Source organism: Filicampus tigris, chromosome 8, assembly GCF_054856515.1.
Source record: "Filicampus tigris isolate MCC_2025a chromosome 8, RoL_Ftig_1.0, whole genome shotgun sequence".
NCBI lineage: Eukaryota > Metazoa > Chordata > Actinopteri > Syngnathiformes > Syngnathidae > Filicampus > Filicampus tigris.
Window position 1 is genome coordinate 9,182,321 of NC_141224.1, and position 27,214 is coordinate 9,209,534.

At 40.3% G+C, this 27,214-nt stretch overlaps 1 protein-coding gene across 2 annotated transcripts in view; it reads right to left on the reverse strand.

Moving 5' to 3' along the window:
- Nucleotides 1–1,984: 1,984 nt before the first annotated feature.
- Nucleotides 1,985–27,214, reverse strand: part of dgkb (diacylglycerol kinase, beta) — a 54,818-nt gene continuing 29,588 nt past the window's right edge. Inside the window, exons 20-25 of one of the 2 annotated variants that reach the window (XM_086037813.1) lie at nt 25,038–25,102; nt 12,766–12,856; nt 11,525–11,720; nt 7,901–8,021; nt 7,381–7,441; nt 1,985–4,936 (exon numbers count right to left, since the gene is read on the reverse strand). In XM_086037813.1, the coding sequence (XP_085893939.1) occupies nt 4,829–4,936; nt 7,381–7,441; nt 7,901–8,021; nt 11,525–11,720; nt 12,766–12,856; nt 25,038–25,102 (642 nt within the window). In that variant the 3' untranslated portion in view covers nt 1,985–4,828. Of the gene's footprint in view, nt 4,937–7,380; nt 7,442–7,900; nt 8,022–11,524; nt 11,721–12,765; nt 12,857–23,984; nt 24,195–25,037; nt 25,103–27,214 lie in introns of those variants that run through there. The other variant, XM_086037814.1, reaches the window with a different exon arrangement.

Consider the following 27,214-nt stretch of genomic DNA (forward strand, 5'->3'; position numbering starts at 1 on the left):
CACTACCTGACTGTCAACGTCCTCCACCAGCGGCTGACCTGAGTGTTTCATGTTGGACGTTTTTCACTGCGGTGGAGACATTTGAAGGAAGATATCACCCGCAACACCAACCGCCATTCTTGACACTCACACGCCGCCGCAAAAAGGCGATGTGGTTCTTCGTCATGACCCAGGCAAATTTGAGTCTATGGTAACCATGTTAGGATGACATTGTGGTAGTTAGTTGTTCTTTGAATCCAGGAATAAACAAATGTATACTGCGTTTGTTATCATCTGTGTTGTGCGTATTATATTTTGTTTTGTTTCATGTTACAATTTCATTTTCTTGTGGTCCACGCCGCGCCTTGCTCGTTCAGTATTTTGTTTCCACATGTTGTCATCAGTCCGGCCCCTTGCGTAAACCAATCGGCTCCCTCCAACCACTTTTGTTTTGTCCAGTATTCATGTTGCAATCCAGAAAAGCTTCGCAGGCGAATGTAAACAACAAAGATGGCTGATTGCGATAAAATGTTTTTTGTTTTGTTCCTCAAAACACATTCTGAATTGCAACTAACCTTTTGCTTTATTCATATAAAGGAATCTGTTAATCTTATAAGCATTTCATACATTTCATTGACTGTGACTAAACGTTGAATAACTAAATGTAATTTTATATCTATATCTATATATATATATATATATATATATATATATATATATATATATATATATATATGTAGTTATTCGCTTATGTCTTATTTTTCAGGCGCTTTATTTGTTTCATTCAACTTTTTACCAAAGAATACTCTAATGTCCCAGTTTTGTTGAACACAGCACAAAGCAACAACAGGAGTAGACTTTTGTTCTTTCACATTGTCCCCGACATATTCCAAGGTGGCAATATCTGTATCCGTGGGGGACGTTATTGTGAAAGAGAGGATCAGGCGGAATTCTAAAAAAAAGGCTGTTGACCACACTGAATTGAAGTTTGCAAGCGTGTAGCGTTCACATGACTGAAGGCCGGATCCTATCTTTGCGTCTAACACTCCACCTGAAAGGTGGACGCATCGGAAGTGGTCCGATGCTGCCATCTTGGATCCTGGTGAGTTTGCGTTAGCGGAGGCGCGCGAGGCAGATACGACATGAAGGCTCACTGCACTCGCTGAAATGCCACTTGACACCGACACGGTCAACAGCCTGAGTGGCACGTCGGACAACATGGAGGAGAAAATATTCAAGTATTGCACATTACTGAGAACTCTTTCTAATATTTGAACCGAAATGTCACAATTATCCCAGCATTGTGGAATACACTTATACGCACGTGTTGTCCTGCCAGTGTTCCTATCTAAAAAGGTGGAAACTGTCAGCGCCGTCTTCATCATGTGTTGCACTCGTTGGGGATGAGGGAGTATCAACAAGAGGCCTGCAGCTATCAAATATTTTTAGAATTGAGTATGTATGACCTTACAAAGAAATAAGATATTTGGCAAATATTTGTTTCAATTGCACAGTTAAATTGCATTTAACTTCAGATGCCATATAATGGTTAGCATGTTAGACTAATGGTTAGCATGTCTGTCCAATTTTTTATCTATTTTCGACGTTAGTGTATTTGGCTGTCTGAAAATATTTGACCAAAAAAATGAGACCGTAGCAAATCTATCTTGACATACAATAAAAGAACAAGTGAAATAGAAAGAGCAATGCTGAATTTTTGTGGAGCCTGGCTACGATGTCCCGTCTTTGAGCACAAGATGTGAGTGGCTGCTTTCAATCATTTGGTTATTTTTGTTTCTATTCCAGTCCATCAAAAATGTGTTTCTCTGAAACCGGTCCGTGGTGCAAAAAAGATTGAGCTTGTGCTGTTCTGAAAAAATATCAAGAGTTGAGACGCTGTACAACGCTTCTCGCCCGTCAGCAGGGGATAAGCTCTAGCTCATCCATGACCCCAATGGCGATTGGAGAGATATTACTATACAATGAACAAATACCAGAAACCATGTCAAACACGTTTTTGTTTTAATTTTGACAATCTAATTACAGTTTTCTCTTCTTCATCTTAGTTGACATCAACAAGCATTTTGTTCCCCTTTAGGGAGAAATAACACGTGGCAGTATTTTCCAGACTGAAGAAGAAAAACAGAATCTGTTCAAAAATACAAACCAAAGACTGGTTTCTCACATTTAAAAAGCGTAAAAACCATGCAGGAGTGCAATGACGACATTTATCAGGCGCACGCCATGCTGCTCACACCGTGGCCACCGTTCCCAAATGTAGACATTGGACAACATAATAACAACTCGTTTCCTCAATTAAGTCACAGGGGGTATTTATTTACTCAAGTACGGGTGTCTTTTTGGTGGGAGGCCTTAACTGGAGCAAATTCTTTTGAACAATATTCATGTTAGCGGTCTATTACAATTGATGCGTATGAAAGACAAAGTCTACGCAGCGTGATAATTACGCCGACTGCCCATTTTTTTCCCCTGAAAATTTACAGATCCATTTGAGAGAGGCATTTATTTTTTATGAAGTGAATGGCGCACCTAATGTAGTGCTTGTTAAAAAGGGTGTGCGTTATTTGTGGAAATACGGTATATTCTTAAATTGTATGTGTGTCGGGATACAGTCCATAATTTTGTAGGAGTATGTATTTCATGGCACTTTCTTGGAAACAACTATTAATAAAATGAATTATTATATTCAATGTATGTATAAATGTTTTTTCTGCATTATTTTGACTGTATTACGCTTTAAGTTTAAATAAAAAACGTTACTGTTAAAAAAAACAGACAACAGATTTGTGCTGCATTTTCCTGAAAAGACTTAAACAGCTTTATCTGAATAAATATATTTTACTTAATTGTATACATTCGTTTATATTAGGGACGGACCGATTATCGGTGCCGATATTCAGCGTTTTGACAAATATCGGCATCGGCCTTTTTTATCAATCTGAATGCCGATAATAAATCAATTTCAAACTGTGTTGAGATCAAAACAAAGATATGTGAAAGTTTAACTTTTCTGTAATTTTGGAGGACTTCATTTACAGTAGAAAACTATATGAAGCTATTGTTTTAAGTTTTCATTGAACTTTTAAAGATTTGCTGACGAACCTGGGTTCTCCCTGAAGTTTTTGTCAGAATTTGATCACAAGGATGTATATTGTCAATAATTTATTGTAATAATAATCGAAAAAATGTTCAATAAACATACCGGTATGCTTAAAGACATTTCAACAATGTTGAGTGATTTATTGATTTAATTTTTTTTAATGCCAATATGTGCCTTTTTACTGAAAATTAATATTGGCTCCAAATATCGGTTATCGGCCTCCTTGACTACCGATAATCGGTATTGGTATCGGCCCTGAAAAAAGTATATCGGTCTATCCCTAGTTTATATCATAGGAAGACACATTATTAATGTGGCACTTTCCTAAAAAGAACATATTTCAGATGCTATGAAGTAATAAATACATTTATTTCATGTCTACATTATTTTACAAATTTTCCCAAAAAGACAAATTGCTGATATTGCACTTTCGTAAAAAGAAAAGTTTTAAGATATTTAATATTCATTAAAAAAAAAATATTGTACTGTATGTTTGTTAGTGTTTTCAATTTTACTATATACATTGCTTAGTTTGACAATCTTTTAGTTTTTTGTAGTATTTATCGCTAGCATTTTTTTGTTTGTTTCATTTGAAATGTCATAAAATGTGTTCATATTTATACAAAAGAAAAGCACTTTCAGATTGGGTTGCCTTACCGTGCGCCTTGTGAACTGACTCACCCTGAAGCCAAAGGTACCTACCCAACAGTCCTATTTTGGTCTACTCTTACCTGCAATCCTATTCAATAGTCATTGTGTGTGTGTGTTTTTTGGTTGTTGTTTTTTTTTTTGCGTGAATGAACTGAACAAAAATCACTGAGCAAAAATCAATTAAGGCATGTTACCTTCTTAATGGAACGTCTGCACGGGAAAGTCATTTGGGCTGCTTTACCCACTCAAATAGAGCACGAGTACCTGGTTAAAACTCAGCCATCCATTCCTGAAAAAGAAGCGGCATGCATGTATTTCTTCTTCTGAACAATCAATGACGACTGGCAGGAGTGAGCCATGGACGAGAAAAGGTAGCACGTGCAAGGTGACCACCACATGCCGAGAAAAATCACATCAGAGGCGCCCAAAAATAAATAAGAATAAATAATGACAATATAGAAATGAATACAGTGTTACCTTGACTTAGACGTTTTATCCGTTCAGTGAGCCAGCTCGTAACTGAATTTACTCGTTTTTCTTTTTTTTTCCAAATAAATGTCCCCCATTGAAATCAATTACTTTTTTTTTTTAAATAGGTTTGGTGCTTATATCATCACAGAACACAATTTTCTACCGGTCAAAATATTTGAAAATAACTGGTGAACTGCTTTGACAACAACTGGCAGTGAATGAGTTAAACCCCCCCCATACACACTACATGTCTCGTAGCACAAAGCATAAAAATCTCGACCAAGCGACGGTTCGGAACTTAAAAAACTGTTAGGTTGTGACACTGGCAAGTCAAGGTACCATTGTAAAAATACATGTGCAGAGGCCTCATGACAAAACACATTCTTCCATCATAGCCCAAGAGCTAATCAAAAAAAAAAACGAGACTCTTGTGGATCCAAACAGCGCTCCGAGACCCACCTTGCGGAACCGACACTTTGCTACGGCACGCTGGACTATCAAGCAGGCAAGCACGCGAGCCTCGCGCATCTCCTAGAGACTCGGGGATCGGCCCGTGCGCTAAGCTTCCGACGAGGACTTCGAGGACCTGTGAAGCGCTTTAAGGGATCAGTCTTTGCTCTCGGCCCGCCTTCTCCTCACCAGCGAGGAGAAGAGGCTTCGACTCTGCTGAGGGCCCATCAGCATGGGAGCCTGGTTCTTGTGGATGATCTCGATCTGGCAGGAACAAGAGGCGCAGTGCGGGGATTAACCGAGGTTGGATTTCATAGCCGTTCATCGGTCGCGACCCTGCTGTACGTGTACAGAGGATTTTTTTTTAGCGATCAAAACGGCCCATTTCGAAATGAGAGTTTGGATTTTATTTGAAAAACTGTATGAGCAACAGTTTTCTTTGCATTTTCTCCTGTTGGTGTGCACGAAAGTCTCCCATTTCTTGTCGGTGAGAGAGTGAGAAAGGACGCTAATGTATTCTGATTTTCCCATAGAATACCCGATTTAAAAGAACATTTAGGACATGACTTCCGCTTGAATTATTAATATTAGTAACATTTCATAATGTTATTAAAAGTAATGTGTTATTGTATTGTATTTGTATATGTAATTTGTGTGCAAATGTGTTATTTCAGAAGTGTGTACAGTATCAATTAAATCACTCCCCAAGAAGTTAGGAAGAAGGAATACTTTCAAAAGTCCGTTTTAATAAGGTCCAATGTGTCTGAAGCATCTAGAAGGGGTTAAACTAATTACATTATAGAAAAAAAAAACGTCTATGTTCTCTCTATACAGCATAACAGATTTTCACCTATGTTTTACTGGTAGGTCAACAACGTTACCCCTGCGATAAATGGGGACTCATTGCAATAGTTTGTGAGCAGTTTTGTGCTGTCTTTGAATGGTAATTTTTATGCACTCGGAAAAAAAAAAATCACAGTAAGCGGTCATTTTGTTGTTTGCTTCAAACCCTTTGTTGTTAGGTTAGGATCATGGATCTTTTATACATGCATTAACAAATGTATTCTGGGAATGAAATCTATCAAGAGCTACATGCTCTTAATATATATCTCCCTTTGCACGTATGCAACATATTTTGCCCATATTTAAAATAGCATTTTTGTAATTCATCTGGTTAGGAAGTGAACGGTTTTATGTGCCCCCCCCCCCCAAGTAGCACTGAAGAAAAATTATGGGCCCATCCCTGTATTAGTTGAAGCAGACTGTGTCTGCATGATCATATCACATTTTCCGACCGACTTGTGCAGAAATTCGGCTCATTCTGAAGGGTCCGCGTGCATTTTCTTGCAACTGTACATGATAAAATGCAATTTGTTCACATCTGGCACCAGACAAGACAAGTGTTCTCTCCCTCAAAAGGCTGCACTTTTTCCACAATGAAACGTGTCGCCTTCTTTGAGCTTGTTTTGTCTTTAATTAGGACGGCCCTCTCACGCTGAAGCCAGGCACGCATTTCCATCCGCGGCACCCATCCGCAGCCCGACGAGGCGTAGCGTGACCAAGCGAGCGGTCCGCGAGGGCTCTTCAGCGCGCCGTAACAATTTCCACGCCGGCTTCTTCTTCACGTGGCGTGTGTTGTTTAAACGCTCGCAGAAAACATCACAGTCCAAATGGGATGTTAAGCCGCTAATTATTAACAACAAGTATGCAAATGCTGCCGCATGAATAAACATATTGACGAGTGTCTGTCAGAGCCTTTGCATTTCTGAGCGACGTCTGACATGTTTGTCTTTCGCTTTGATGAACAGGTTGCGAGATGTTGCGCTCTTTTCACGTGTGATTGCACTAATGGGTCCTAATTATTCTTTCACTTTTACGACATGCATCGCGCAAATTACCCATCAGCCAAATATAATTTACTTAAAGCGGAAGTCAACGCAAACATTTTTTTTTTTCAAGAATATGTTCTATGCAAGCCCACTAGTCGAAATAGGGCATTATGATAAATATTGCGTTTGTGGAATAAGTGTTAATGCACCCGTTTTTAGCCACCTCTGTGGGCGGCCATTTTGTCTTCTGTCGACTGAAAATGACATCACAACCGCTCACAACAACCCGGCTCAGATTCAGAAAACAGGTCAGCCGTGATTGGTCGTTGTGAGCAGTTGTGATGTCATTTTCAGTCGACAGAAGACAAAATGGCCGCCCCCACAGATGGTTAAAAACGAGTTCATTTTGCTTCTTAACTCTTATTCCACAAATGCAAAATCAATTAGAATGCCTTGTTTCAACTAGCTGGGCACATATTGTTGAAAAAAATATGTTTGGGTTGACTTCCGCTTTAAATGCATTTTTTACAACTTCAACTAGGTATAAAGCTGACATGAGGTACTTTGTTTTGGTTGGATAAAATAAAAAGTTTTATCTTCAGGAAAAAAAAGACTTACTTCTTTCCTTTGGATAAACATAAACATAAAAAACTTGGTGTGGCATTTGAGCCAAGGAAGAACCGTTTCTATTTATGTAAAAAATACTTTTCATTTTCATCGTTTGAGTCACAATGTGAATGATATGCTCCGCTTCAGAATCTAATGGCACATTCCATCCATTTGCGATGTCTTGCGATGACTTTTTCGCCATTGATCGGATTGGCCTTGGGGGAGGTCCGTGCCAAGTGCACGGACAAAAGATGCGTGAAAACAACTTACAGTGCACGGAGTCTGCATCCAAGGTTCACCATCAATCTGCATGGGAAGTGATTTGCTGGTTCTGCAAGAGAGGATTCAAAGCTATCAATTTAAGACCAAAATGAAGGAAATGGAAAACCTGCGTTTGTTGACTTCGATGCTGATATGACGCAAAACCTGTTTAACAGGTACAATCAAATCTGGAACCCAGCAAGTTAATTCAGACACAAGTTGCTGCCGAAACGGGCTGCCATAGACTTGCTTAAATAAAACATTGAGAGGAAACATAAGTTTGGTGCGGAACCATTAGAAGAAACCAGCAGTTTAATTTTGACCAAAATAGTTTGCCGCCTAAACGGGCAGCCATAGAAATTCTTAATAAAGATTTGAGTGAGGTTGTTGAAGTTTGGTGTGGAACCTTTGTTAAGTAATTTGGCAGCAATCACTATGTTACTTCAGGTCAAACTTGTTGATGCCTAAACGGGCTGCCACAAAAAGAAATTCAGTTATTGAATAAAATCTATTCATGATTAGCACGAACCTGATGGTGACGGAGGAGCACTGTGCCAGGCGTCTTCCGGCACTCTTCAAACCCGTGTAGATCTGACCCATCTCCATGGCTCCCTCCAGCCCGACCACCTCCAACAGCTGATCGGACAGGTCTGAAACACACAAACGCAGTTGTGTTGGAAGTGAAGAAAACAAAGGAGGGAAAGAAAAAAATACAATGCACTCCTCACGCTGCAACAGGCTGCCACAGAAGTACATAGAAACTCAAATGGAGTTGAAAGTTTGGTGCAGGACGATTACAAGAAGCCAGCTGGCTCATTCAAACAGGTTCCCGCCTATATAAAAAATCAACATAAAAGATTGTTTGCCGATTTTTTATTTTGTTTTTTGTTTTACACACAAAAAAAAACAAAAAAACATTACAACATGGGACAAAGATTAGGACTCGGGGCGTAACAAAAAATTTGAATCAGAAAGTCGTTTTAGATTCAAACGATGCAAGTGCATCAAATCGAACCGAATCGTTCCACTTAAAAACAGAGATACATATGAAATCATATTTTAGCTATACATTCAAAGGAAATGACGCAGTTACAGTGCTGATTCATAAAGTCTATCGTACATATGTAAAATGACAACAAGAAACTCATTGCATAACAACCTTTCCACCTGAGCCGTAACATATCAAATCGAATCCCCCATCTGACCAAATCAAACAATTCCACTTACAGCTGAACCGTCCTTGATTCATATTACACCCCTTGTATTGAGATACATATCAAATCGGCTTTTATTGGACAGTTGAACACCCCTAAAAAAAAAAAAAAAAAAAAAAAATCGGTTTCACGTTCCAAGTTCCACACAACCAACCAGTTGTGATAAGCAAAGAACATCCAGAAAAAAGTCAGGTATAATAGAACAAAAGACTCCTCACTTGTAGACATCTGCATCTGAGACACGTAAGCGGCAAGTTACGAACAGCAGTGCGTCAATTAATTAGATTGCACCGACAATGCCAGGCAATCTTGTGATCATATCATTATTAATTTGCACTGATGTGTATTGATTTTGGCCCTGTTGGAGGCTGGGTGTCACGCGGGGCCCCATCTGCTTCAGGCTCCGACGCTTCCCTCCTCGAATTAAGGAGCCGCTGCCTTCCCGGTCGGGAGCGCGTTCACATTAATTGAAACCCAGTCTTTCTATTTTTTATTTGTATTTGTATTTTTTTTAAAGGCTCGCTGGATGCGTGCGAAGTTGCGGACTGGCTGCTCCCAACCTGTCGCGTCTGCTTTCCCGTGGCTGTTGTTGTTGTCAAGCCCGTCACCATGGTGATGGACAGGCGTCGCTCTCTATCTGGGGCTGTGAGTGAGCTGCTTTTCAGGGTCACACTGTGTGTACATACACGGATGACATCGGGCCTCCCCCCTTCCCGCATTTTCTCACCCGAGTGCAAATGCTTTCACGCAGGTGACGTGCACCGTGTCACCACGGGCAAGGATCCTTTTTCTAGCCCCAGGCAACAAAGATCCAAGATAGCAGTGTGGGAAAAGAGACATTCTGCCAGGGAAACAGACGAAGCCGTAGTTAGCTACCTTAACGGGCTGCCGAAGAACAGGAAAAAATAGTTAGCGGAGAACCTGGCATTTTGGTGTGGAACCATTATGAAGAAAAACAGGTCTGAAAGCAGGTTGATAAAGACCAGAATGACTTTTCTGCCTAACGGACTGCCAAAGAAATACTATGATTCTTGCTGAAGTTTGGTATGAGGCCATTGTGAATGGCAGCAGCCAGTAGGTCAATTCAGACCTAACTACTTGTTGCCTAAATGGGGTGTCGTAGAAATACTAAAAGAAAGTTGGCGAAAGTGAAGTGGGCCACTGTGAAGTAAGATTTTGTAGCAACAAGCAGTTTTATTCAGACCCAGCCCTAACAATTTCCTGACTAAATGGGCTGCTGTAGAAATACTATAACACAGGCAGCTCAAGTTTGGGTTGCTGCCTAAACAGGCTGCCACAGAAATACTAAATAGAAACACTCTAGAGGTATCTGAAGTTTGGCGTGGGTCCACTGTGAATTAAAACTCTGCAGCATCCAGACCCAAGTTGTTGCTGCCTAAACAGGCTGAAGGGAGTGAAGTATAGTGAAAGAGATTTTTTTTAAATATAATCCCTAATAATCTACTGTATGTCCTTCACTTGATGTCGTACAATAGAAGCTCTCTAAAACTTCCTCCTGCCGTCGAGGCACCAGCAGGGCCGTCAAGTAGCAAAATGTCGGGAGAAGGATTTCTCCGGCGACCTGTCCTCCAATGAGAGCTTCAGAAGGGGCTTGTCATGGGGCATCAGTCCCCAAACAACACACCCCACCCACAGTGGGGGGGGGAAAAAAAACCTCACTCCCATTGTAAATAATTCAATCCGCAGCCATTCCCTTCCACCTGAGGGGCTTGTCTCCTGGCGTCACCAGCAGGATGATTTAACAGCTCCAGAAAGGTCAGCCGCACACACACGCGCACACAAAAAAACACGAGCATGCACGCATGCACACACACACACTAAAAGCCACCAACAGTTTGATCCATGTGTCGTGCTCGACTACGCCCCCTCTGGCTAATGCACTTGTGTGTGTTTACCACTAATTGCGCCTTTTTGGGAGGGGGCAGGGAGGCTTGTTGGGTCCGAATCCACTTGCGGTTTTCTGCCAAGATGAAGTCCACGGCGGTCGCAAACTTCAGGTTTTTCTGTTATTGATTTCATTAGTAATTCTATGGAAAGCAGAAAACGAATTCTGGTCTACAGCAACCTGCTGATTTCTGCGAATGATCCCGCACCAAACTTCAGCTTCTTTTTTTAATGTATTGTTTGCTTTCTATTGAGCCTGCTCAGGCAGAAAACTGGTTAGGTCTGAATTAACCTGCAGGTTTTCGTCCATGATGGTCCTTCACCAAACTTGACATTTTTCTCGCAACGTCGCAATTTAGTGATTCTAGTGCAGCCAACTAACTTACTATCTTCTGCTAATTATTCAGCACTAAACTTCAGATTCTCTTTTCGACATTTTGTTTCCTAGTTCTACGGCAACGCAGCTAGGTAGAAAACGAGAGTGGTCTGTATTAAGACGCTGCAGGTTTCTCACAGTTCCCGATGGTCCTGCCTCATATTGCAGCTTCTTCTGTCAATGATTTATTTCTTAATTTTATTTCCAGACCATTTAGACAGCTCCCTAATTCTGGTCGTATTTAAAACTGCTTTCTTCTAATGGACTCGCAGCCAACTTGCGCGTCCTCTTTCAATGTTTCCTTTTGCATTTCAACTGGTATTATTATGGAAAATCAGAGACATTTTCGGTCTTCCTCCACTTTAAGGAGGTAACCGCAGCACCCCTCCTTTTTGGCCATTCACACCTTGACGGCCGTCCTTTTGACGTAAATGGAGTAAAGGGAGTCTGCTCCTATTAAATGAGCCTGCCCTCCGCTGTCCTCGCAGGCCATTAATACGCAAGTGACAGTTCCAAATAGTGACACTGTTTTACCTCCGTGTCGCAAACAAAAGCCGCTCGCTGTGATTCACCTTGTCACCCATGAAATATTCATACACTGGTGAAAAGTTTGGGGTGCCAAGTTTGGTGTTGAATATTTCCATTCTCCTGCTCTCACCTTGAACTGCAAACATGAGCTCCTTGGGATCGGTCAAAGGCGTCCTCCTGTCCAGGCCCTTCTTGGCCGCCTTGCGGTGACCGCGCCTCTTCTTGCTCTCACCCCACAGGTTGGAGCCGCCGTGCATGCTGGGTATGTTGAGGATGGCGATGCCCTCCAGGGAGACGGAGCTCAGGTCCAGGGTCACGCCGTCGCACTTTCAAGAGTGAAAGAAAAAAAGGGGCGGACAAGAAGGGTTACAATTAAAGAGTAATTCATTATCTTTAAGATGGAGGTGAGGTACATATATACATATATATGTACATACTGTATATACATATATATGTACATATATATGCATATATACATATATGTATGCATATAAACACATATATACATAGATATACATATATATATAGATAGATATACATATATATATATAGATATACATACATATATATATATTTTTATATATATCTATATATATATGTTTATTTATATATATATATATATATATATATATATATATATATATATATATATATATATATATATATATATATATATATATACACTCTATATATGTATACTTATACTTTTCTAGTTCTACTTAATACGGCACTTTAAAGTGGTGGAAAAAGATGAACTGTATCTTGATTATCACGTGGCATCACACTCTGTTGGGTTGCATAGGGCTAATTACCTTTGTGCGGCAACCAGGTCTAATGGGAAGCATGTGCTGGGGCCCTTCACTTACACATTGTCAGAGGAGCGAAATTAGCACAATTCTGATCTATTTATGGAAAACGAGCTGGTCAGCTGTGACCTAAACACATGGATCTCCTGCTATTTTGGGGTTCATCGTTAACCCCCTCGCATTATTTCTATTTTCAAGCAATTGAGAGTGGTTTTGTGTGTTTTACATTATACAGGGAAATATAAATTCCAAGTTGCACCATGATTGTAGTACCGCATTGTGCCACAGCATGCCAAGTGGCACTGATGTCTACTGAAAGACATGCAGCATAAGTAACAGCAAGAGAGTGAGAACAGATGCTAAAATTACTTTAAAATGTGTGTTTTAATGATCTTAAATGTGGTTACAGCATGTGAGAGGGGTAAATTCATTCAACTTTTTTTTTTATCCGTTTCTCTATATTGCAGATTTTCACTTATTGCAGGTGGGTCTTGAACACATCTCTTGTGACAAACGGAAATTCGCTGTCTTCTCAGCAAAACAAAAGGCAATGGGGCGTACACACCTCAACCTCCAGGAAGTCGTGTAACTTCTTGCACGTGGCCGAGAACGTTTCTGAAGTGCCAAACTCAAAGTACCACAGCTTGTTCTTTGTTCTGGGAGAGCAAAGAGAAAGCAAAGGGGCCGAAGAGCAGACAAGACATCAATCTTGTGACAAGCCAAAGCATCTGTAAAGGCGTATCTGTTGTGAAAAGGGATTTCCTTAACACTGGAAAGGAAATACACCTCTGTGATGTGCGTATTATTAATCTCCACGGAATACATGATGCGCTCCATTCGTCGCATATTGAGGAATGATGATGATGAATGTGGTTAAGAAGGCGGTGAGAGGGAGCACGTGGACCATCGGTTCGGGGGCGAAGGAGGGTCATCTGTGTGCACCTCACAATTAACAGAGGACTGGTGGGGGGTGGGGGTGGGGTGGGCGCTGCAACCCCTGGATTCCATTGCGAAGGCTGACGATCAATGACCTAACCATCTGGCTCCAAACCTTTACTGGATATTATATCACAGGGGTGGGAAAATGGTTGCACACCAGGACCACATTTCAAATACATTGTAAAAAAAATTGTCACCCTTCATTTGAATATGAAATAACTAAATGAAGCTCATTTTATTATTTGTAATTGAACTCAAATGTATTAACTCATCTGACGGGGTTGCGGTGGTGGGGTGGGTGAAGGGAGTGCTGGTAGATAGGGACTATTGTTATGGAGCATAATAATTAAATGCAATTGTGTATATCGTCGCTGTCGGGTGCAATCCTCATAAAGTCACAACTTTTCAGGTAAAAAAAAAAAAAAAAAGTTTGTTTGACTTCCCAGAAACGGCTTCGCTCAGGTCGTATTATGCCTTATATTGCTATTATATACCATTATAACACTACACAAAAAATATATATTCAATTGCTAATTTAATATGCTAAAAACAACTACCGCTACTTTATTACACTGGCATAAGTAAAACATAAGCTGCGTTCAGGAGCGGCAATGAATTTGTTTTCAAGCTATTTTCATCACTTTTAATTGGGTAATTCTGGTAAAAATACCACACGAAGTGGAGACGAACCCTTTCTATCGATTTGTGGTGAAAAAATTTACTTGACCATATTCGGACAAATGAGAATTCTGCATGGCAGAGAATATTTTTAATAATATGAGGTATACAGTATAGGGATATATAATTTTATGTTTTTTTTATGGTCATAACCGCCCTTGGAGGGAAAACATAACTCCGATTTGACCCATGATGAAAACAAGTTTGACACCCCATCATGGGGTTTTGAATAACAGAAGTCCGTACAGTGGCCCTTGCGGGACTCCACTTTTGGACATTTTGAGCTTCCAATCGATACGAAATAGTCTCCGTCGTGAAGGCCGGGCTTGCACTAATCTGAAGCAGGAATTCTAATTTCACAGAAGAGTTTTCATCTTTCCAAGAGACGACACACAGTGGAATGCCATTTATCTTCCACAGTGAAGGACAAAAAAAAACAAAAAAACACCAACAACAACAATGCTGACATGCAGAAGTGAATACAGTAAAAAATGGCTCCGATGAGGGGGATGTATTAGTATAAGCAGAGGAACAATCACTGAATTATTGATTCCCTCATTAGGACTTTTGTCAGGACCATTTAGCCGCTTTATAGATGGACTTTCATTAAGTCTACTTGCAAGGTGGAGCGACTCACGGCTGATTTATCGTGCGCTCGGTCGGGATGGGAAGAGAGGGAAGGCGGTGGACTGAGTTGAATGTGCACAACTGGACTGAGCGTGTTGGGACATAAACAAATCAGGACAGCGTATTCAAAAGTGACGGTGGATGATTTGTGGGGCAAATGAGCCACATGGCTAACAGGTGCGAGTGAAAAATGAGCTGCTGTCTACTACAACCTGTAGATAAAGTGGGTATGAAAAAAGTCTGCACACCCTTGTTCAAATGCCAGGTTATTCTGATATAAAAAAAATGGAACCCAAGATAAATAATTTAAAACGTTTTAAACCATTAATGTGACCTACAAACTATGCGTGGTTTATTATGTCATTATTCAAATAAACACGTTTAGATACTTGAAATCAAATGTGGCAAATGAGCGCACCCCTGTGTCACATGTTTTGTTATTTCCCAAATCCGTACCTATTGAACCCAATTTCGTCATTGGGATCCACAAGCAAGCGGCAAAAGACAGAGTATGACAGGAGGGCCACTCTTGGCAATTCGCACCACTTAACCTAACAAGCTAACACCATAGCAACAAATCACCCGCCGTCCGTGTTCATTAGATAATTAGCAGACGGATCGGATTGTCATTTGTTCTTTGACGACTGACGCCAAACACGGGATGCATCACAAAGACTGGCGGTGGCCTTGTTCCTACACTAATGACCATGAGTCTAATTATCGGAGTTCAAGGTAACGATGTGCCTCCCTTCGAGGGTCACAAATGTATAAGTGTACTCCCGAAAATCTGCGAAATCAAAAATTTAACCAGAAAAATTGTTAAAAAAAAAACGTTGATAAACATTCAACGTGTTTTCCACCAAAAATGTGGGAAATGGGGGACAGTAAAACAAACAAAATACAAAAAATATTTGAAATATTGTCAAAAAAAAAAAAAAAATCTGTGTATCTGTATGTGGGGCTCGCTGTTCACAGCCACGTTGTTTGAGTGACCTAACAGCACTTTGAACTATGGAAGTCGCTAAAGCTAAGAACAACAATAGAATAATCCTGACGAATAAACTGCAAATGATCATTTAATCGTCCATTCCTGCTTTGAGATAGCCAAAGACGACATCAAGCCCCCCCCTTCCCTCAAAGCTGCTGCATCTCCACGGGACGTCATGCAAACTTAATGATGCTTCCCGTGAGAGCGACGAGGAGGCAAAAAAAACAATGCCGCTCAAATAATAAAGAAGGCGCAAACCTCAAAACCAACCAAGTGTGATTGGACCTGCAGTGTATCAATGCAAAGCGTATGTTGATAGCTGCTTGGGTTGGTCACGCGATATCAGCTGTTAAGTCAAAGGTGCCGTGTCGAGTGAAGACAGAGACAATGAACACGGTTTTGATCTACGCTACAAAAGTCTGCCGTTTCAAAACTTGTGAACCAGCAGCATATAAAACCTTTGATCTTACCTATCTGGAGAATATTCAAATCTGATGATAATGAAACATAATTAGTTACTAATAATAGCTGCCCTGTTGCTTTTCTTATGGGTTTTAATTCCTCGAGTAAATAAAGACCAGTGGAGTACGGTAATCTATTTACGAGACCAATAGGCGTTATTCACAAATAAATTCGTATAGGAAATGCGTAAAAGTGTCCTTCGCGGTTATTTAGGATATTGGTCAACTCAACAGCAAACGGACGATTTAAATTACGATTAAACTCATTATTATTGATTTTATTAATGACTGCAGTTTCTCCGCGTTGTGCATCTTTGGTATGATTTTGTTTCTAAGGCTGATCCATCACACTGGTCAACAGCAAATTTTAATCAGAGGTGGCTTTATGTGTCCCTAAACATATTTTCTAGCCCATCTATGGTGTTTTGTATCATGTGTTAGCATTAAGCTAGTGGAAAGCAAAGTTGTGTGATTGTTTTAAATATACAGTGTGTAATATATTGAGAAGAACTTGCTGACATGGACCAAACTGATCAACATCTTTATTTCTGAATTGAAGCCTAAATCTCAAATCTGCCATCATCCCGTCACTGCTTGGTCATCAAAACGGGTTTCAAAAGTGATCAACTTGAGAGTGGCATCGCTGTCCGGAGGCCAAAGCGCCTTTCCATGCATTTTACACTGGACGCACTTAACACAACACAGCCTCCATTGATTTTCTCCAACACTGACACTTAATCTAACCCACAGTGATCTACGACCTTATTCTAGCACTAATTTCTTCTTGATCAGAGGTGATAAATATCGCATTGACATAACCAACTCTTTGCGTGCCGCATCAATGCTCCGCCGTGGTGTTTTTGTGCCGCGCCGCCTGAAGCGCTCCCAGGTCCGCTTGGCAGTTTGAGAAATGACCAGAGTCGCACTGAGGAACACCAAACATATACTTTTGTTTTCAAAGCAGGAAGCTAAATTTAAGACCTTTACAATATGCGATCACTAGGGATTTCACTATATGGGCTCGATATCATATTGCAATATTTCAAAGCGGACCCGTTATGCTTTTGATTACCATTTAAAACAGTTCGCAGTGTCTTGATAACTTTTCTGTGATGTTTTCATCAAAATATTCAGAGGATCAAGATTTACACAGTGGTTTACACACCTTGAGATACAAGTTTAGTTTTTACTGTCACCACGCTGGAAACTCAAAGCATTTGTATTTGAAATCATCTCTCCCCATGAAATGAATGGAAATGCCATTAATCCATTTGAGCCAGATTGGCCACCTGGACGCCACTATAATGAACACAGGGATACACAAGGAGACAGTCACAATTGTTCAGTAAGCCACAGTAATGAGTTGTTCTTCACAGAGTATAAAGATTTTATACCTGTGAGTATTGTTATATTGTCTGTTTACATGTGTTACTTCACTGTTTGTGTTTAAAAACACATTTTTTTCAAGAATGTTTCCCAGCAGGCCCACATCTGTGGGGGCAGCCATTTTGTCACTTCTATCGACTGAAAATGACATCACACACCCTCAGGGCTCAGGTAAAGACCAATCACGGCTCAGCTTCAGAAAACAGGTCAACCGTGATTTGTTATTACCTGAGCCCTGAGGGTGTGTGATGTCATTTTCAGTTGACAGAAATGACAAAATGGCCGCCCCAGAGATGGCTAAAAACGGGTGGATTAACTCTTATTCCACAAACGCAATATTTATCAGAATGCCTTGTTTCAACAAGTGGGCTTGCATAGAACATATTCTTGAAAAAAATATATGTTTCGGTTGACTTCCAGTTTAAAGATTTATAACGCAGAGACAATGATGCTACTTGTTAGCCAATCAAAGACTTTTACATTGTTTGTAAGCATGAAGCTAGCGGACAATTCTAAGGCAAAGTTGTGTGGTTGGTTGAAATATACAATATGCATTGCTCTTTGTTTTAGTTTTAATTTGACAGTAAACTTAAATTTAAAGAGGCAATAAACAGCCTGAAGCATCTTGTTTTGCGGAATTGGGCACTATCTGCCAAACTGTTTGCCAAATTTTTGTTTTGCGAGTCAGAGGGAAGAAGAAAAAAAAACAATAGTTCGCAGCCTATCTTGAAAAACTAAGTCGGGTCACTCGTCGTACCTGAAGTCACCACTGTATTTAAAAATATAAGATAAAAATCATAATGTTTCTCGATATCGCAGATTTTCACAGTGATTTAAGGGCAACCCGTTTTAACGGGTGTGTCTTGAATCACTGAACGGGCTTTTATCCATGCTTGGTTGAGGACAAGTTAAGCGGCTTTAGAAGAAGGGGTTAAATGTGTGTGTGTGTGTGTGTGTGTGTGTGTGTGTGTGTGTGTGTGTGTGTGTGCAAGTGCTCCCACTGAGGTGTGGGACAGGGGCCACAGGTGAGATACCTCTAAATTACACACAAGTGGTCATTAATTATAGATGACACTTTGGTCGCATAAACGATTTCAACCTCAAATGAGGTCCGAGGGTGGCACAAGCGCACGTGCGTGTGTGTGTGCGTGTAATTTAGAACACTGGTCGGTTCTCAACATGTGAGCACACTCACGCGCACACACCCAGCCGGGCATTGTGGTGTAGCCCCATCCAGCACATGGCGGCGCTTTGATGAACACGGCTCATTATGCTAAAGAGCGCCGCATGCCCAGGCTTCCCTGCGCCTTCGGGAAAGGTTAACTCGGGATGGTTACACAGCACAGCCGGGGCCTGGGGGCCCGTGGGGGCCCCGTGAGAGGGCGGGGCGTCCCGGGAGGGGCGCGCCGAGGCCGTTAGATGTCTGAGGACCTTAAATAGAAGCCCAAATATCAAGGGGACATCAAGGCGCTGGTAAAGATCGTCACTTAAGCAACACGACGGGAAGAAATCAGATGCTTTGTTTAGTTTTTTTTAATTTATTTTTTTTATGTATCACTGAATTCAATTGAGCACTGCCAAGAAAAGTACATCCCAAAATACATCCAGACATAATTTGAAAATATTTTGTCATGATTGCTACCAACTTTAAAGGACAAAATTTGATGATGAATTGCTTTTTTTTGAATGGGAATAATATGCACACAATAAAAGAGAAGTTCATGAACATCTCCTTGATGTATGTATACAGTAAATTTGGTAGATTTTTAGGTCTGAATCGCTCCTGCCGCTGTAGTTGCAGCCATACGACACCTTGGAGATTCTATCAACACCTGCCGTGTTGCTACAGTGGCCAGACTGGTGTTAACCGCCCCCACCCAAAAAAAAAAAAGGATTAACGATACGAGCCACAGGCACATAACAAGCAACTGCCGGGGAGAAACCTGGAAATTGGCTCCTTCCAGAAAAGTGCTTATTGGGCCAGGTTGAAGGGAAACTGCTCAGGCCCTGTCTACACGTAGCCGGGGTTTTTGAAAACGCGGGATAGCGGTTAGCCCTGTCATCCACCCGGAGTTTTTTCAGTGAAAACGCAAAACTCCGGCCGCAGTGGAGATTTGCGGATATCTCCAGATATCTCCGGATCGCCTTTTGCTGTGGACGGTTACACCGGGAGATTTACGTCGTCACCGTGCGACAACAATGCTTTAGCGTCATTGTGCGACTTGTTTTCATGCGAATCAACTTGGATTCTCGCGGCGCTGCGTTGGTTATAGCCATTCTCGATGCGCTTTTTGCTTACCGTATTTTCCGGACAATAAGTCGCGTTTTTTTTTTTTTTTCCATAGTTTGGCCGGGGGGCCCCTTATACTCTGAAGCAATTTATGTGTGAAATTATTAACTCATTATATCGTATCCCTTTCCTTTTCACGGTCAGCAAACAATACACCAAGCAACCACAGGAGGGCGTTCTTAGGCACATATAAACCTGCATTACATATTGATTTTACAAGGGGCAGAATAACCTGTAGTGTATATCATTTCACATGTTATTGTTTAACACATAAAGAAACATAAAAATAAATCCTAAAAGCTATTAAAATGCATGAATAATTTAAACGGTTAAAATTTAATATTGTGTTAAATAAGTAATTAAAATAGCATGATAAAAAGACAATTTGACTGTCTATCAATTCATCTATACAAAATAGTGTACTGTTCCTTTAAAAGGCGCCGTGTATGGCAGTGCATGGTCTTGCATCATCAGCCAGCCACACGCACACACATGCACGCACGAGAGCGGAGGAAAGAACAGATAATAACGACCGAATACAAAAATACTTTTTTCCTTCTGTATTATGCATTTTATGGCCGGTGCGACTTGTACTCCGGAGCGACGTATAGTCCGGAAAATACGGTACTTATTTGTCCGCAACCAATTACTGCTTCTCGTTGGAAGGTTTAAAATTCTGACCTCTTGTCGGTTCTCCCGAATGAGATTGGCGCCGTGTTTTTGGTTTCGTAGAGGTGACGTCAAAGGACAGAAGTTCCTTCTGAATGGACAGTATTTGGCTAACTACTGCCACCCAGAGGCTTGCCATGCGTTTGAAAACGCACTTCCGCGGTTTCGTGTGGATGCGTTTTTTTTATGTGTATTCCAACGCAATATACGGTTGTTAAAAAACCCCGGCTACGTGTAGACAATGCCTCAGTTCCAAAACCCAACGCTTAGCATGATAAACGCAGGATTTGGATAAAGCTAAGCAGCTATCCGCAAACAGGGAACACATTTGACTGCTCCAAGGTAAGCAATGTACTTATTCAGAAAATAATGCTATACTTGTTTACTACTTGTACCACTACAGCCGACTAAGCTAATGAACTAAACAACTTGAAGCCTCTTTTTTAAAAATCTACCAACTGCTTGTTTGTGAAGCAAGTTAAATTCAGTGCAACTGTAAACAATTTGCGCTAGCAAGCCAAAGCAAAAAAAAAAAACAATAACCAGATGACAGCGCCTATCTCGGAAAACTCGTATCACTACGGTTAAAAATGAAAGCTATTTGACAGACCGGAAAGTTAAACAGCGGTGCCGAAACAAAGCGTTAATTAATTCATCGTGACACACTGAACTGCCCCGAGGTCCAAACTTTACAAACCTGCCTATGTCTTTATTCTCCTGCCATCCTTCCTTTTCCCCTCCGAGTCACAGATTAGCGCGTAATTACATTAAGGATCAGCAAAAAATGTCGGATGATGGTGGGAGGGAGGTTATATTTTAAAGAAGACAGTCGAGGAGTACTGGCGTTGGGGGGGAAGGGGGAGGAGGAGGCCCAGCCTTCGTCACGGGCCGGCTGATTGTCTGCTTTTAATCCTCGACCTCATTATCACCTCCAGGTCCGGCAGTGGCAGTAAATGAATCTATCTGCCGAGTGTCAAATCTTCACACCTTCGCCCTGGTAATCACCCCAAGGTGCAAATACACAAGATGGATAGGACGCGAGGAGCCGAGGGAAGGGGAGGGGATTCTGGGTAGCAGTGTGAGACCCCGACATTCCATCAAGAAAATCTCCTCCGTTCATAATTAAGGCAATTGCCCCGATGTTGTTTGGCAGTTAAAGATGATTAAATATTCAGTTTCTCTAAGGTCAAACCACTGACAAAATGTATACATGTGACACTTGGGTTACTGTCACCACATTAAGATGTGAAATTATTTTTGATACTTGGGTATGTAAATATGCTAATCAGTTTTTGCCCCCCCAAATAATGTGATGACTTTTGTTTGATTGATATGTCTATAAAGTATATTATGGTATTTGTACTATTTTTCCATATCATAACTGTTTCCATATCATAACTGTCCAAGAAAAAGCATCAAAGTCCAAATTCTGTGGAGTGTTATTTTTTTATCCGAAGCACCCAATAAAAATAACGAAACTCACAAAATCCCCAAAAGTCAATCTATCTGTCTTTAATCATGGAACCCCCTCGTATTCCACTTTATTTGCATTTTATCCAGGATTTCTTTAACGTGGTAATTACCGGGGATGTGAGTTTTTCGTGGATTTTCGCTATCCGCGGTTGAGTTTGGTCCATATCCTAGGGCTGCTTGATTATGAAAAAAATGTTAATCATGATTATTTTTATTGAAATTAAAATAATCGAAATCACGATTATTCAAACGATCATTTATTTTTTGGTACAAAACCAGAACATTTTTAAACATAAAAAATATAAATACAAATAAATTTCTTTGAAACACGATAGTTATGTAAGTTCCTTTTGGACCAAACAAAATCTATAAAATAAAAATAAAGATGCAAATATACAAATGTAAGTATGATTTCTCTGTGTAAAAAAATGTGCACTTGATATGAATAATTAATTCATAATAATTTTTTACGATTATGCCAATTTTGTAATCGTGGAGTGTAATAATTGTAATTGTAATTTAATTTCGATTAATTGTACAGCCCTACCATATCCCTTGTGAATTGTGGGAGTCTACTGTACCTGCATCTTTAAATTTTGTTTTAATCTGAAAAATGTTGAGATGAGTTTGACTGAGCACATTAAGTTCTGTACATACTATGCTAACAAAATGGAAAAAGGGAAACTTTTATTGAAAAAACTGTCCATTTATTTATATTTACACTGTATGTTCAAACTTTTTAAATCAGAGACAACATTTTAATTTATTTTATTTTCCAGAACAACCACTATATATGTGGTTTTCGAAAACATTCCTGTTTAAAAAAAATCTGAAAATGAATACAAATATTCTTATTTTTTGCAGGGAAGTAGAAAAGATAAATCCATTTTGGACATCATGATTTTTGTTAGACACCGACATTATTAGTAAAAGACATTTTCCAAATGTTTAATTAACCTTCTTTTGCTTTTAGACAAAAAACAATTTTGATGACTTGGGATTTTATTTTCAGTACAAAACATTTGGAAACATGATTGTATAACATGACAGTGTTTTGGAAAGCACGCATTTCATTTGTGTGTATTCAGTGTCCTCCCTCGCCCATGATCTACAGTCATTCTGATATTTTCAAAGAAATAACACATAGAGAAAAGTTCATACATTTTTTTTCTTTCAGAATTTTTCCCAAAATATAGCTCATCCTGCACGGTAATTTGACTTCTTCCATTTAATTAGTACAGCGTGTAGGGAACTTCAAACAATCGCATCCCTGTTGTTTCCACACCATTTAACGAGGCCTCAGTGAAAAATGATTGAGGTATTTTAAGAAAATGATTCTGTCTGTTATTTGAATCAGTTAATAATTCAGACGGGCGAATGGCTTTAGGATCTTTCTATTACACACTATCCTTGCCACTTTAATAATGCATGCTGATAGTTTCGCGAGGTAGCAGAGATTTTTGTTGGATTTGTCCACTGGGCTTGTGACCATTAGAAGTATCGCAACTTATCACAGAGGGGGGAAAAAAAAAGTAAAAAAAAAAAAAAAAAAAAAAAAGTCATTTGGCTAAAAGCTGCAGGAAGTTGACATAGCAACAGGCACAAAGAGTGCCTTTGGAGTTGTTAATTTTTTCTACAATAATAACAAAAAAAACATAAAAAAGATATTTTTTTTCAAAGAAAAAATAAATATTGGCTATTTGTTGAATATTGAGATTCAGATTTCAAAAATTTTATTTACCTCCTTGGAGCAATTAAGGGAGCAGAAAGCAGCACGGTTCTAGTGAAGAACTTCTCGATATTTTGTGATTTTATTTTTTTTTGTATCCAAAACACATCAATGATTTTTCTTTCTGTTTCAGATTAGAGACACTGTGCATCGTCACTTTTTAATGAAAAAAAGCATTTTCAAATTTTGCAAATTTTTCTCCAAAATACAACAGAAAAACATTTCCTTTGTGTTTCAGATTAACAACACTATACATTATCCCTGTCTAATATAAAAACTGTATAATCGTCGCTAACAAATATAAAGCATGTTTTTCTTTGTTTTGGATCTTTCAAAAAAGGGCGACTAACGCTTCATACTCGCCACACCAATAAAGGCAAAATAAAATGCAACATTACACTACATTTCATCCACAACCAACTTCACATCTCTGGAGAACGAGTGCCAGGAGGATGTCACATGGCTAAATGGCGCACCAGGAGCAGGCTAACATATGCTAACGAGCACAAATGGGATTATTAGGAGGCGGCGTGTCATCGCTCTGACTGATCCACCATGTCAAACTAGCCAAGCCAATTCAATTAGGGCCTGGATGACTCCCCGGCGCTAGTGGAGACGTATGGGCAGACGTTAAATATTGATGGAAACATACTGGAGATGCCACATTTGTCCGTGTGCGAAAGGTGAACACGTCTCCTGCAGCTCATCACAAAGGCTAAATATGAGGAGGGTCCATTCGTCATCAGTGGAGACGCTAAACAGCAGGGAGGGAGGGAGGGAGGGCCCCACATGTGATGATCCACTGGGTTAATTACACTCAAAATTACACACTGACTGCTCTTACCTATTTTCCCCAGACAACACACAGTGGAAAATATCATTTTTTTCCTATTATCACCTGTGATGGAGATCATTCATGTTATTGGCCGGGAGTCTTAGAAGCATTACTTTTTTCTTATTTCTACATCCTTTAACAAAAGGCACCCCCAAGAACAACTCGCTAACCTTAGCTCCTCCCCCAAACAGAGATTTTCGAACAACGAAGATCATCATCAGTAACCTCTCACTTCAACGTTCATGAGCAAAATTCTTGAAGAATATAACGGGGGTGTGAAAAGGGGGTGAAAAATTCTGCAAACAAGCAGTGATTTACATGATGCCAATAGAAAAGCATTCGATGTAGATTTTTGGGTGGGCAAGGCAGAAATGCTGCCCTGTGCAGTCGCATATATTGCACATACCAAAAACTACCACTTGTGCTTAAGAGCTGATGCTGAACTAAAAAGTGGAGGAATTGTAGAATGTGACGCTTGAAGTTGGAATGGCGTGAATTGGTCAGAAAATGTGAGAGGATGCGGTACATATGTAAAATCTCTGTTGATTTGATTTTTGGGGGTGATAAACAGTTCTGCAGAAGTCCTGAGTGATGTTGAATATTTTGAAGCTGGAACGGTTTGAATCGGCCAAGAAATGCGGACGGAGGAGGTAAATGTGCAAAATGTCGGCATTGTTTTTGGGAATGTTGCCATGGAAAATGTGGAATAATGAAAAATGTGGCAATTTGGGGAAGGCTATTAAAAGAAGCATGTTAACCTACCTGCTGTTAAATTTCTCCGGGTGCTTCTCCCTCATCACATGAAAACGATGTGCGATGGAGGCATCCTGCAAAGTGGAATTGAGACGCTTCATTAAGAACGCTTGATTTATGCAAACACATTTCTTAAATATTATGAAGCAATTTTCGCAGTGTATTACCATTTATGTGAACGTGAGGTTTACACTAGTGTTCCTTCTACAGCCACCACACTAATCCAGCTATATCGTAAAAGTCTGCTACCTATCTATCTACCTATGTACATATATATACAGTATATATATATATATATACAGTATATATATATATATATATATATATACAGTATATATATATATATATATAAATAAAACTGCATGGTTAGTTTCTCATGACCATCTGTCTGTATTGTATCTCCCGCACTCAACGGGGGGTAACTATTGGGAAGCAGTGCAATGAATCGCCTGCTTATTGTAGCAAATTGTTTGATTATGGATCTTCTCGTTATGATATTTTAGGCAACGTCTTGCTCATTAAGAGAGCACCACGTGGTGTGCGCTTACACCTCTGTGTGAAGAGAGTTGGAGCGCTATCGTCAGGAGAGGCCTGATGACGGAGGCTCCGCCAACCTAGCAGCTAATTAACCAAACACACGTCACCAATAATCACAGCTCCAGGAGGCTACAGACACCGTGGAAACCTTCCTCCCTTCCCTTCCTCCACCTCTTCTTCTCTGTCACTCTTGACCGCCCTCTCACCCGCTTTCACGGCCTCCTGGGCAGAAGCCGGAGACTAGAGGCAGGAAAAGTGTGAGCTCTACCGAAAGAGACTTTTTTTTTTTTTTTTTTTTGGGTTTTAACATAGCATGTGTTAGAGAAGTGTGACTGACACAGACACTTCACTGGCATATTAACACCACGCCTTCTGCTCGGACCATTTAAGAAACCAAACTTGGAGGGGGGGGGTTGGTGGTTTACTCGCAAGTTTACTTGTCGCAGCTTTTGATCAAAAAGACTGAATCTTCTGCTGGGATGTCACAAAATGTAGTAAATACGTTTTCCGTCAGTTTAAGGATGCCACATTTAAGACTTTATAGGCTCGTCTTTCTAGTTTATTCCTTTCAAGAAAGAGGAGAGATTGTGCAAAGGAGAATGCAGACTGCAATGTTTTCCAACTAACGTCGCAGTTGTTTTACGACTTAATCCAAATATGAGAGACCTTGTGGTCACAACCATTCAAGTATTGTACAAGTTTGTACTGTTATGGGAAAGGGGCGTTGGAGAAACATTTCAAACATGTAGGATAGGGGCGTTCGAGGACCGGAGTTGGTGACCCCTGATGTATACTATTGATACACCAGAACTTGAATAATCACATATATTCCGCCCTGGTTCATAAGAAAATAGGAATTGGTGTCAAGGAAGTATATGTTGAACAGTATTTCCACGGTATTTCCGGTTTCAACTTTTTAGCAATTTTACGGGGGTGGGCGTGAAATCACTTGCGAATATTTCGCTTTTGGCAGCAGGGCGAGCCCGTGCAAAATGGCGGGTATGTACGGCACCTAATCTTCTCGTTTAAGATTTCACAAGTAGGGAGAATACAGAAAGAGAGACCATTCCTCTTTGCACAATCTCTCGAAATGATCCGGCAACGTGGGTCCTCTCCTCTGAAGAAATTGGGTTGACCTCTGCTTTAAGGCTTTTAACACATCTTGGCCAGGGGTGCCAATATTCATGGAGGGTGCTGTACATCATTTTTGGGACATTTTATATGATACAGAGCTTTTTCATACCTTGACTCAATAAAGGTTCAAAAACACCGATATAGAGGTCTAGGAACCTTTGAGACAGAGTCTCTATAGAGATGAGGTAATTGACACTTTGAGAACAGGGTCTTCTTTTTGTCCCAGAAAAATAACAATTCAGCCATCCAGCATCCATTTTGTATCGCTCTTATCCTCCGGAGTGTGTGCCAGCTGATTTTGGACAAGAGACGAGGTACAAACTCCTACCTCAGAAGTGGCAGATGTTCTTATCACTCATCCACCATACTGCCCATATAAATAACTCTGAAACCAAATCTTGACACTTGTCCAAGTGGTCGGAACATAGCCGTGCTCTTAAAATTCTGGCGAAAAGTCCCTGCAGTGGAAAAGTTTACCCCCGCAGAGGTCGGCGTCATCCACGCGGGCTTGGCTG